A 12,434-nucleotide genomic window follows, 5' to 3' on the forward strand; every position below is an offset into this window, starting at 1 on the left:
GGAGGAGGCGTGGCCATGCTGAGCCTGCTGTGACATCCCCGCCTCCTCCCAGTAATGCATCTGTGACGAGACGGCTAGGACAGAGCATGGAGAACAGAACGCTGCAGTGGCAAACTTTGTAAATCGGGAATCCAGTGGTAAGAACTACCCCTCCCCAGTACCTGCACCTCTGTCATGTTTTGAAGGGCATGCTGCCCCCTGCCCCCCACCCCACCCCACCCCTATCCCTCCCATTCAGACGCCTCTGGGGCTAACCTGCATACATCTTCCAACAGTTTCTCCTTTGCATGTATACATATTGCAGCTTTCTTTTGTGAATGCAAATGCCACCTTTGTTTTTGGGCACAATTGTGGCCAACACTGCATCACTGCTCCTGTGTCTAATTCATGACTACTTCTAGATCTAGGTCATTAAAGTTACCCACTTTGGTGAAGGGAGACACAATTTGTACAGCTCTTATTTATCTAGAGGCTTCTTTTACAACAGCAAGTTACTTTCACATCCTGTTTTTGGATTTAAAAGTAAATATTTCTGCTGCTAGAGTTTGTGGGTCCAGCAGTTGTGGGAACTTATTCATGACCTGATCAACTAATGAGGCTTGGAAGATAGCACAAAGTTTAGTACGCACAATCAATCTCTCTGCAGCAAATTGGTCAGAGTTTTGCCACTGTTGGTAATCAGTGCTCGAAGGTGGAATTGCCGTATACACTGGGTAGTTAGGCTGTGGTCTAGTGGAGGACAGATGAATGGGGCTTGGTTCAGACCAATACTTAAGTGAACGGGTAGGTGAGTTTTTATAGTCAGGTGGAAGGCTACAGTGAGCTGGAGAAGGGTCAGACATTTCTTTTCTGTACATAGGGTGTGAAGAGTTTTGGGATGACCATGGAGAAGATGAATTATAAGGGAAGTAAGGTGCTGAATGAGAACCATGTGGAGCCAATTTCTGTGAACTATAGTGTTTGCGATGATCAGCATCCAAATCACTTCTATGATGACAGCAAGGCATCTGCTGGCTACAGTTGCAGTATACTGTTGGGTCATGTGACTGGTCACAGAAACTGTTTGATATACTTGGCCATGATTCCATGCCAGAGTCATTTGAGCTATGAGTAAGGGAGTCATTTGAGCTGACAGATGGTTGGTACCATCCAGAACCTCCAGTGTTCTTGTAATAATGTTTTATGGCATTTTTGTCAAATGTTCTTGCTTTCTGGGAAGACCCAGTTCTCTCTAGAGGAAGTTTCTGCATAGAAGAGATATCTGATTCCACAGTGGAACTCTCTGCGACTGATGGTTTCCTTGTCTTTTTCTCCTCTGAATAAGTTGTACCCTTAGTAGGAGAAACTCTTGCATTTTCGCGCAATTCATCAGCAACAGAACGCTGAGTCTGGTTTATCCTTTCTGGGTGATAAAACTTACACTTCATTCCATAGGTGCATTTCTTACCTATAGGTAAAAAAAAAAATAAGAATTTACTTACCGATAATTCTATTTCTCGTAGTCCGTAGTGGATGCTGGGGACTCCGTCAGGACCATGGGGATAGCGGGCTCCGCAGGAGACAGGGCACATCTAAAAAGCTTTTTAGGTCACATGGTGTGTACTGGCTCCTCCCCCTATGACCCTCCTCCAAGCCTCAGTTAGGTACTGTGCCCGGACGAGCGTACACAATAAGGAAGGATCTTGAATCCCGGGTAAGACTCATACCAGCCACACCAATCACACCGTACAACTTGTGATCTGAACCCAGTTAACAGTATGATAACAAAACGAAGTAGCCTCTGAAAAAATGGCTCACAACAATAGTAATAACCCGATTTTTGTAACAATAACTATGTACAAGCATTGCAGACAATCCGCACTTGGGATGGGCGCCCAGCATCCACTACGGACTACGAGAAATAGAATTATCGGTAAGTAAATTCTTATTTTCTCTAACGTCCTAGTGGATGCTGGGGACTCCGTCAGGACCATGGGGATTATACCAAAGCTCCCAAACGGGCGGGAGAGTGCGGATGACTCTGCAGCACCGAATGAGAGAACTCCAGGTCCTCTTTAGCCAGAGTATCAAATTTGTAAAATTTTACAAACGTGTTCTCCCCTGACCACGTAGCTGCTCGGCAAAGTTATAATGCCGAGACTCCTCGGGCAGCCGCCCAGGATGAGGCCACCTTCCTTGTGGAATGGGCATCTACATATTTCGGCTGTGGCAGGCCTGCCACAGAATGTGCAAGCTGAATTGTACTACAAATCTAGCGTGCAATAGACTGCTTAGAAGCAGGAGCACCCAGCTTGTTGGGTGCATACAATATAAACAGCAAGTCAGACTTTCTGACTCCAGCCGTCCTAACTATATATATATATATATATATATATATATTTTTAGGGCCCTGACAACGTCTAGTAACTTGGAGTCCTCCAAGTCCCCAGTAGCCGCAGGCACCACAATAGGTTGTTTCAGGTGACAACGCTGACACCCCTTTAGGAAGAAACTGGAGACGAGTCCCAGTTCTGCCCTGTTCAAATGGAAAATTCTAATATGGGCTTTTGTAAAACAAAACCGCCCATTCTTTTTGACAATCGCCTGGCCGAGGCCAGGACTAACAACATGGTCACTTTCCATGTGAGATATTGGTCAACAGCATGGTCACTTTCCATGTGAGATATTTCAAATCCACAGATTTGAGCGGTTCAAACCAATATGATTTTAAGGAATCCCAACACTATGTTGAGATCTCACGGTGCCCCTAGAGGCACAAAAGAACTGTATATGGAATACACCCTTTACAATCTGGACTTCAGGAACTGAAGTCAATTTTTTCTGGAAGAAAATCTACAGGGCCGAAATTTAAATCTTAATGAACCCCAATTTGAGACTCAAAACACTCCTGTTTTCAGGAAGTGCAGAATCGACCTAGTTGAATTTCCTTCGTGGAGCCTTCCTGGCCTTACCCACGCAACATATTTTCACCACATGTGGTGATGACGTTGTGCGGTCACCTCCTTCCTGGCTTTGACCAAGGTAGGTATGACCTCTTATGGAATGCCTTTTTCCCTTCAGAATCCGGTATTCAACCGCCATGCCGTCAAACGCAGCCGCGGTAATTCTTGGAAAAGACATGGTACTTGCTGAAGCAAGTCCCTTCTTAGCTCCCCAGGCCCTTAGTCCTCTGTGAGCATCTCTTGAAGCTCCGGGTACCAAGTCCCTCTTGGCCCATCCGGAGCCACTAGTATAGTTCATACTCCTCTATGTCTTATAATTCTCAATACCTTGGTTATGAGAAACAGAGGAGGGAACCCATACACTGACTGGTACACCCACGGTGTTACCAGAACATCCACAGCTATCGCCTGAAGGTCTCATGACCTGGCGGAATACCTGTCCCGTTTTTCGGGCGGGACGCTATCATGTCCACCTTTGGTCTTTGCCAACGGTCCACAATCATGCTGAAAAACTTCCCTATGAAGTTTTCACTCTCCCGGGTGGAGGTCATGCCTGCTGAGGAAGTCTGCTTCCCAGTCGTCCACTCCCGGAAAGAACACTGCTGACAGTGCTATCACATGATTTTCCGCCTAGCGAAAAATCCTTGCAGTTTTGTCACTGCCCTCCTGCTTCTTGTGCCGCCCTTTCTGTTTACGTGGGCGACTGCCGTGATGTTATCCCACTGGATCAATACCGGCTGACCTTGAAGCAGAGGTCTTGCTAAGTTTAGAGCCTTATAAATTTGCTCTAAGCTTATTTATGCAGAGAGAATTCTCCAGACTTAATCACACTTCCCTGGAAATTTTTTCCCTGTGTGACTGTTCTCCAGCCTCTCAGGCTGGCCTCCGTGGTCACCGGCATCCAATCCTGAATGCCAAATCTGCTGCCCTCTAGAAGATGAGCACTCTGTAATCACCACAGGAGAGACACCCTTGTCCTTGGATATAGGGTTATCCGCTGATGCATCTGAGGATGCGATCCGGACCATTTGTCCAGCAGATCCCACCGAAGAGTTCTTGCGGGAAATCTGCCGAATGGAATTGCTTCGTAATAAGCCACCATTTTTACCAGGACTCTTGTGCAATGATGCACTGACACTTTTCCTGGTTTTAGGAGGATCCCGATTAGCTCGGAGAACTCCCTGGCTTTCTCCACTGGGAGAAACACGTTTTTCTGGACTGTGTCCAGAATCATCCCTATGAACAGTAGACGTGTCATCGGAAAAAGCTGCGATTTTGGAATATTTAGAATCCACTCGTGCTGACGTAGAACTACTTAAGATAGTGCTACTCCGACCTCCAACTGTTCTCTGGACCTTGCCCTTATCAGGAAAGCGTCCATGTTTCCTTTTAAGAAAAATCATCATTCCCGCCATTACCTTGGTAAAGACCCGGGGCGCCGTGGACAACCCAAACGGCAGCGTCTGAACTGATAGTGACAGTTCTGTACCAGGAACCTGAAGTACCCTTGGTGAGAAGGGCAAATTTGGACCTGTAGGTAAGCGTCCCTGATATCCAGTGACACCATATCGTCCCCTTCTTCCTGGTTCGCTATCACTGCTCTGAGTGACTCCATCTTGATTTGAACGCTTGTATGTAAGTGTTCAAATATTTCAGATCTCACCGAGCCGGTTGGCTTCAGTACCACAATATAGTGTGGGATACTACCCCCTTCCATGTTGTAAGAGGGGTACTTTGATTATCACCTGCTGGGAATACAGCCTGTGAATTGTGTGAGGGGGAGATGTCTCGAATTTCCAATGTACACCTGGGATACTACATGTAGGATCCCGGAGTTCCCTTGCGAGTGAGCCCCCTGCGTACTGAAACTCTTGAGATGACCCCCTACCGCACCTGAGTCCGCTTGTACGGCCCCAGCGTTATGCTGCGGACTTGGCAGAAGCTGTGAGGGGCTTCTGTTCCTGGGAATGGGCTGCTTGCTGCAGTCTTCTTCCCTTTCCTCTACCCCTGGGCAGATATGACTGGCCTTTGCCCGCCTGCCCCTATGGGGACGAAAGGACTGAGACTGAAAAGACTGTGTCCTTTTTTGCCGATATGTGATTCGGGGTAACAAAAAGTGGATTTTTCAGCTGTTGCCATGGCCACCAGGTCCGATGGACCGCCCCTTTATACGGCAATACTTCCACATGCCGTCTGGAATCTGCCTCACCTGACCACTGTCGTGTCTTCGTCTGGCAGATATGTAAATCACATTTACTCTTGATGCCAGAATGCAAATATCCCTCTGCGCATCACGCATATATAGAAATGCATCCTTAAAATGCTCTATAGTCAATAAAATCTTGTCCCTGTCAAGGGTATCAAAATTTTCAGTCAGGAAATCCGACCAAGCCCCCTCAGCGCTGCACATCCAGGCTGAGGCGATTGCTGGTCGTAGTATAACACCAGTATGTGTGTATATACTGTCATGATATTTTTCAGCTTCCTATCAGCTGGCTTCTTGAGGGCGGCCGTATCTAGAGACGGTAACGCCATGTTTTTATAAGCGTGTGAGCGCCTTATCCACCCTAAGGTGTGTTTCCCAACTCGCCCTTACTTCTGGCGGGAAAGGGTATACCGCCCATAACTTTCTATCAGAGGAACCCCACGTATCATCACACACTTCATTTAATTTATCTGATTCAGGCAAAACTACAAGTAGTTTATTCACACCCTACAAAATACCCTTATTTGTGGTACTTGTAGTATCAGAAATATGTAACAGCTCCTTCATTGCCCTTAACATGTAACTCGTGGCCCTAAAGGAAAATTACGTATGTTTCTTCACCGTCGACACTGGGGTCAGTGTCCATGTCTGTGTCTGTCGACCGACTGAGGTAAATGGGCGTTTTTACAAGCCCCTGACGGTGTCTGAGACGCCTGGACCGGTACTAATTTGTCCGCCGGCCATCTCATGTCGTCAACCGTCTTGCAGCGTGTTGACATTATCACGTAATTCCATAAGTAGACCATCCATTCCGGTGTCGACTCCCTAGAGAGTGACATCAACATTACAGGCAATTTGCTCCGCCTCCTCACCAACATTTTCCTCATACATGTCGACACACACGTACCGACATACAGCACACACACAGGGAATGCTCTGATAGAGGACAGGACCCACTAGCCCTTTGGGGAGACAGAGGGAGAGTTTGCCAGCACACACCAAAAGCGCTATAATGTATATAACAACCCTAGAAGGTGTTGTTTCTATATATGCGCTCTTAATATATCATTATATCGCCAATTTATGCCCCCCTTCTCTTTTAACCCTGTTTCTGTAGTGCAGTGCAGGGGAGAGTGGGAGCCTTCCTCACCAGCGGAGCTGATCAGGAAAATGGCGCTGAGTGCTGAGGAGAATAAGCTCCGCCCCCTTTTCGGCGGGCTTTTCCTCCCGGTTTTTTAATAACTGGCCTGGGTTAAAATACATACATATAGCCTTAATGGCTATATGTGATGTATTTATTTGCCAAATAGGTATTTATATTGCTGCCCAGGGCGCCCCCAGCAGCGCCCTGCACCCTCCGTGACCGTGTCAGTGAGCCGTGTGACAACAATGGCGCACAGCTGCAGTGCTGTGCGCTACCTCTCTGAAGACTGTGAAGTCTTCTGCCGCCTGTTTCCGGACCTCCGTTCCGCCGTCTTTCTTCAGCGTCTGTAAGGGGGATCGGCGGCGCGGCTCCGGGACGAACCCCAGGCTGACCTGTGTTCCGACTCCCTCTGGAGCTCAGTGTCCAGTAGCCTAAGACTTCAATCCTCCTGCACGCAGGTGAGTTGCCAGTCTCTCCCCTAAGTCCCTCGTTGCAGTGATCCTGTCGCCAGCAGGAATCACTGATTAGAAACCTAAAAAAAACTTTACTAAATAGCTCCTTAAGAGAGCCATCCAGTTTGCACCCTTCTCGGACGGGCACAAAAACCTAACTGAGGCTTGGAGGAGGGTCATAGGGGGAGGAGCCAGTACACACCATGTGACCTAAAAAGCTTTTTAGATGTGCCCTGTCTCCTGCGGAGCCCGCTATCCCCATGGTCCTGACGGAGTCCCCAGCATCCACTAGGACGTTAGAGAAAAGGGTCAAACTACAGTACAATATATAGAAAATGAATGAAGTGCAAAATAGATACAATTTTTGCTATTTTTACATATATAGAATTGTTAAATATTTGAACATTTCTCTAAACATTACACAAACATGTAAAATAATGCTGCTGAAGTATTTTGATACTGTAAGGGTATCCGAACTCCAGGTCGACAACAAAAAGGTTGACACACCTTAGGTCGACGCCAATTGGTCGACACACCTTAGGTCGACATGGACAAAAGGTCGACATGGACAAAGGTCGACAGGAACAAGGTCGACATGGAAAAAGGTCGACATGAGTTTTTTATGTTTTTTTTTTCTTTTTTTGAACCTTTTCATACTTAACGATCCACGTGGACTACGATTGGAACGGTAATCTGTGCCAAGCGAAGCGGAGCGAAGCGGAGCGAAGGCACCATGCCCGAAGCATGGGAGCGAACGCGGTGCACTAATTGGGGTTCCCGGTCACTCTACGAAGAAAACGACACCAAAAAAACTCATGTCGACCTTTTTCCATGTCGCCCTTTTTCCTGTCGACCTTTTGTCCATGTCGACCTTTTGTCCATGTCGACCTAAGGTGTGTCGACCAATTGACATCGACCTAAGGTGTGTCGACCTTTTTGTTGTCGACCCTCAGTCCCAGACCCACTGTAAGACTGAATAGGATTTACTTATGTATACAATGAAAAGATCCTAAGGGGCCTATTTATCATTAAATATTTGCACGCTAATCCCCAAAATATTAAGCATCCCCCAAATATACTATGGAGAGATGGAAGCAGATATCTAATAATGTATCTGCCACGGTCCGTCTCATCTGCAAATGCAGCCCCCATGTTTCTATGGAATTGCTGCTCAGACAGGTTTATCAAGCTCCTGGATGCGATAGGTAATGATATCTCCAGATACCTTTATCCTATTGTATCCTATGGACAAATATAGATATGTCCTCATACATCTAGCTTCAATACACCATGCAGCACAATATTCCTGGCGTGAATGAGTGACCAAGTCCTGTGTCACTGTGCTAGCACCGGAAATCTTCTTTTGGCAAAAATGTGATGATTTATTTGATATGCGACACGTGTTTATCTGTGTGTGACTAAGCTTATATACGGAGCACAATGGAACATGGCATGGAAAAAAAACACCACCGCTGCATTGTAGCACTTTATATACGGACTCAGAGACTCAGTCGCACACAGATATACAAGTGTCCTATATCAAATTGATCAGCACAGTCTCCTCATGCATTCTAGTTGCATTGTGTTGAAATAGCATTTCTGGCAAAGAAATATGCCGGATGCTGGCAGAGTCTCACAGAAACTGGCTCGCAGAGAGGGGCTGTTTGGTGCGACTGCAGCATTGTCTGAGGACACATTTTTTTCCGTTGCCCCATTTGTCCCATTGCACAGGACCTGCCGGCTCATATAGGGGTAGATGTACTAAGCCTTGAAGAGCAATGTATTTCACGGTGCTAAAGTACCAGCCAATCAGCTCCTAACTGTCATGTTACAGGCTGGGTTTGAAAATGACAGTTATGAGCTGATTGGCTGGTACTTTGGGGGAGATTTACTAAGCAGTGATAAAAGAAGAGAAGTGAGCCAGTGGAGAAGTTGCCCATGGCAACCAATCAGCATTAATGTAACATTTATAATTTGCATACTATCAAAGTATACAGAGCAGCTGATTGGGTGCCACGAGCAACTTCTCCACTGGCTCACTTCTCCACTTTTATCACTGCTTAGTACATGTCCCCCCTTAGCACCATGCAATTTATCACTTTTCAAGGCTTTGTACATATCCCCCATATTGAGGCTAGATGTATGAGGACACATCTGTATTTTGCTAAATATGGGCCTAGATGTATCAACCAAGACAGATCACAACCAATATCACCAATAGGACAGTACTGTTAAATGATGCTACAACTAGTTTTACAGTATACATAACGGCAAGGCATGGTAGCCTCCAGAAGCTATTCATAACCAACACAGTGGCAGAGATGTAATGAAGTCAGAGTTCAGCAGCCATGTCGGGGCATGGCCTTGTAAATGATTGACCCTTTAAAAAAAGTCTGAGTTCGGTTGCTGAACTTGTACTTCATTACATCGCAGCCTGTATTTCCAATGGTGTGAATAATCATTAATTTTAATAATCTATTGTGTCAGATAATGTTATCTGCTAGTAGTGGAAAGTGAAGGTCCAAGTGATACAATGTGAAAAATTCTTATTTACCATAAGGACATTGTACTTTTTTATTCTCTGGTCCAAGAGGTCTTTTTCTAAGGAAGTCATCCAGGTTTGGACCTTTTCGTCCCATAGGATCGTCTGGGGGCATAAATCTAAACCAAAGTCAGGTTAAAGGAAAAATTAATAGCTATATCACACAGGCTGAATCAGTATCTTTGAAATGTTGAAATAATCCGCACATAAACTCTCCTCCTCTATTCATTTTATTAATCAGCTGATGTAAATCATATCTCTTGCTACAATACTGTGTTATCTCATGCTCTAAAACTGATTATTGAATTTGTCAACAGCATTTAAATATATGCATGATGTACATACTGAGTACAGTATACTTTATCTAGGGAACATACCAGATAATACCATGAATTTCCCCAAACTCTACATATAAAGGCACCTTGGGTATAATAAATGATACCCTCTATAAGAACTTTTAAGAAAAATATTATTACATTTAGTAATTTGGGCATGAAACATGAGACTTATATACTGTATACCATTGTAAATGTGAAAAATAAATGTAATGAGTAGCTAATTAATCTTCACTGACACAGAATGAAATCTGTATAAGCTATAGTAAATTAACAATGACATGTTGATGAATAAAGCTGAAGTGCAAAGTTTTCTAGGGGAAGATACATCATACCTTGGAAAGAGATATATTAGAGAAGTTGCTCATAACAACCAATCAGATTCTGTAATTTGTCTAGTACCGCCTATAGATGACAGTTAGAAGATGCTTTCTTGGTATGGGCATCTTCTCCACTTTATATATCTGCAAGATTTGATAAATCTACCCCTTTTCATTTCAGAGAGCTTGATTATTGCGAGAATATGACGTTTACAACAAGTATCTTACATGTCATTGACAAAGGAATACATGAGTAGCCGCTCCTCTATGAACTTCTTCCATTCCGGCTTCTCACTCTGGAGGTCTCTGTAGATATCATTTGAGACTATGACCCCATCACACTTGTAGGCCAACTTTACAATAAACCTATCATCATAGCACACAAGCCGTTTTCCATTGACTCGACGAGATGGCGTGAAAACCAGGATTTTCTTCTTTTCAAGTTCAGTCAGAATGTGTTGATCTGCCAAAAATGATGTATAAAGGGATTAATTATTCAGTTTTCCCTATTATGTCCTATCTTAGGTTGGCGTCATAGTTGATAATGGTTTCAATTATAAAATGTGCAAAATACATTGTAAATAGTAGTAATAATTACTGATGTATACTGATATATGTAGTATAATTCTATAACTTAAAACATAAAATTTAAGGACGGTTAAACTTCTATTAATTTGGGTGATATTGGAGCACATTAGTAATTTTGTGTCCTCTGTCAAAGTTCATAGTTAACCCCTATGGGCCCTGTAAAACACTCAGCATTAGGTAAATAGTATAATACAAAGGGTTAAATGTAATAACCGGGTTGGTTTTGCCTTGTAAATGATTGCTGCTTTAAAAAACAGGCAGACTCGCACAAAGTTCTGCACCTCCGGCAGCTCACAGGCTATTACATTTAACCCATGGGGGTATATGCAATTAGCGGCGAATCGCGGCAAATTATCGCCGTTTTTTAATTCGACACAATTCGACCGTCCAATTTCGGCAAGTGGTTGCCGAAATTCACCATATTCAATGGAAAACGGATTCGACAGTCCCGCGGGCGAAAAACAGCCGATTTGCCGGATTTTGCTGCGATTTTAAAAAACGGGGAAAAACGGGAAAAACCCGAAAAAAAATGGCGTGGGGTCCCCCCTCCAAAGCATAACCAGCCTCGGGCTCTTCGAGCTGGTCCTGGTTCTAAAAATCCGGGGGGAAAATTGACAGGGATCCCCCGTATTTTTAAAACCAGCACCGGGCTCTGCGCCTGGTGCTCGTGCAAAAAATACGGGGGACAAAAAGAGTAGGGGTCCCCCGTATATTATACACCAGCATCGGGCTCCACTAGCTGGACAGATAATGCCACAGCCGGGGGTCACTTTTATACAGTGCCTTGCGGCCGTGGCATTAAATATCCAACTAGTCACCCCTGGCCGGGGTACCCTGGGGGAGTGGGGACCCCTTCAATCAAGGGGTCCCCCCCCCCCAGCCACCCAAGGGCCAGGGGTGAAGCCCGAGGCTGTCCCCCCCATCCAAGGGCTGCGGATGGGGGGCTGATAGCCTTGTCAAAATTGAAAGAATGTTGTTTTTTCCAGTAGTACTACAAGTCCCAGCAAGCCTCCCCCGCAAGCTGGTACTTGGAGAACCACAAGTACCAGCATGCGGGAGAAAAACGGGCCCGCTGGTACCTGTAGTTCTACTGGAAAAAAAATACCCAAATAAAAACAGGAGACACACACCGTGACAAGTACAACTTTATTACACACTGCCGACACACACATACTTACCTATGTTGACCCGCCGACTGCCACAGTCTCCGACGATCCGGGGTACCTGTGAAAAAAATTAGACTGACCTCAATCCAGTGTCCGGGAGATAATCCACGTACTTGTTAAAAAAAGAAAACGAACAACCGTACCAGCGGACTGAAAGGGGTCCCATGTTTACACATCAGACCCCTTTCCCCGAATGCCGGGACACCACGTGACTCCTGTCACTGAGGTCCCTTCAGCCAATCAGGAAGCGCTACTTCCGTGGCGCTCACCTGATTGGCTGTGCGCGTGTGACCTCAGACAGCGCATCGCAAAGCCTCTCCATTACTTTCAATGGTGGGAACTTTGCGGGTAGCGGTGGGGTTACCCGCGGTTAGCCGCTGACCGCGGGTGACCTCACCGCTGACGCAAAGTTCCCACCATTGAATATAATGGAGAGGCTTTGCGATGCGCTGTCTGAGCTCAGACGCACACAGAGCCAATCAGCAGAGTGCAAGGACGTTGCACTCGCTGATTGGCTGAAGAGACACTTCTGTGACAGCTGTCACGGGGGTGTCTGCATTCGTGGAAAGGGGTCTCATGTGTCAACATGGGACCCCTTTCAGTCCGCTGGATCGGGTGTTCGTTTATTTATTTTGCCAAGTACGAGGATTTATATCTGGACACTGGATTGAGGTGAGTATAATTATCTTTTATTTTCAGGTACCCGTGGATTCTACTTGGAGAAGAGGACCGACTGCTT

General features: G+C 45.5%; 1 protein-coding gene across 3 annotated transcripts in view; it reads right to left on the bottom strand.

Annotated features, from left to right (window-relative positions):
- Nucleotides 1-230: 230 nt before the first annotated feature.
- ZC3H12A (zinc finger CCCH-type containing 12A) overlaps nucleotides 231-12,434 on the bottom strand; it is a 37,272-nt gene continuing 25,068 nt past the window's right edge. For all 3 annotated transcript variants that reach the window (XM_063954367.1, XM_063954366.1, XM_063954368.1), the window contains exons 4-6: nucleotides 10,170-10,404; nucleotides 9,299-9,405; nucleotides 231-1,447 (exon numbers count right to left, since the gene is read on the bottom strand). In XM_063954367.1, coding sequence (XP_063810437.1) covers nucleotides 498-1,447; nucleotides 9,299-9,405; nucleotides 10,170-10,404 — 1,292 coding nt within the window. In that variant the 3' untranslated portion in view covers nucleotides 231-497. The remainder of the gene's footprint in view (nucleotides 1,448-9,298; nucleotides 9,406-10,169; nucleotides 10,405-12,434) is intronic.

This window comes from Pseudophryne corroboree, chromosome 2 (genome assembly GCF_028390025.1).
Source record: "Pseudophryne corroboree isolate aPseCor3 chromosome 2, aPseCor3.hap2, whole genome shotgun sequence".
Taxonomy (NCBI): Eukaryota; Metazoa; Chordata; class Amphibia; order Anura; family Myobatrachidae; genus Pseudophryne; species Pseudophryne corroboree.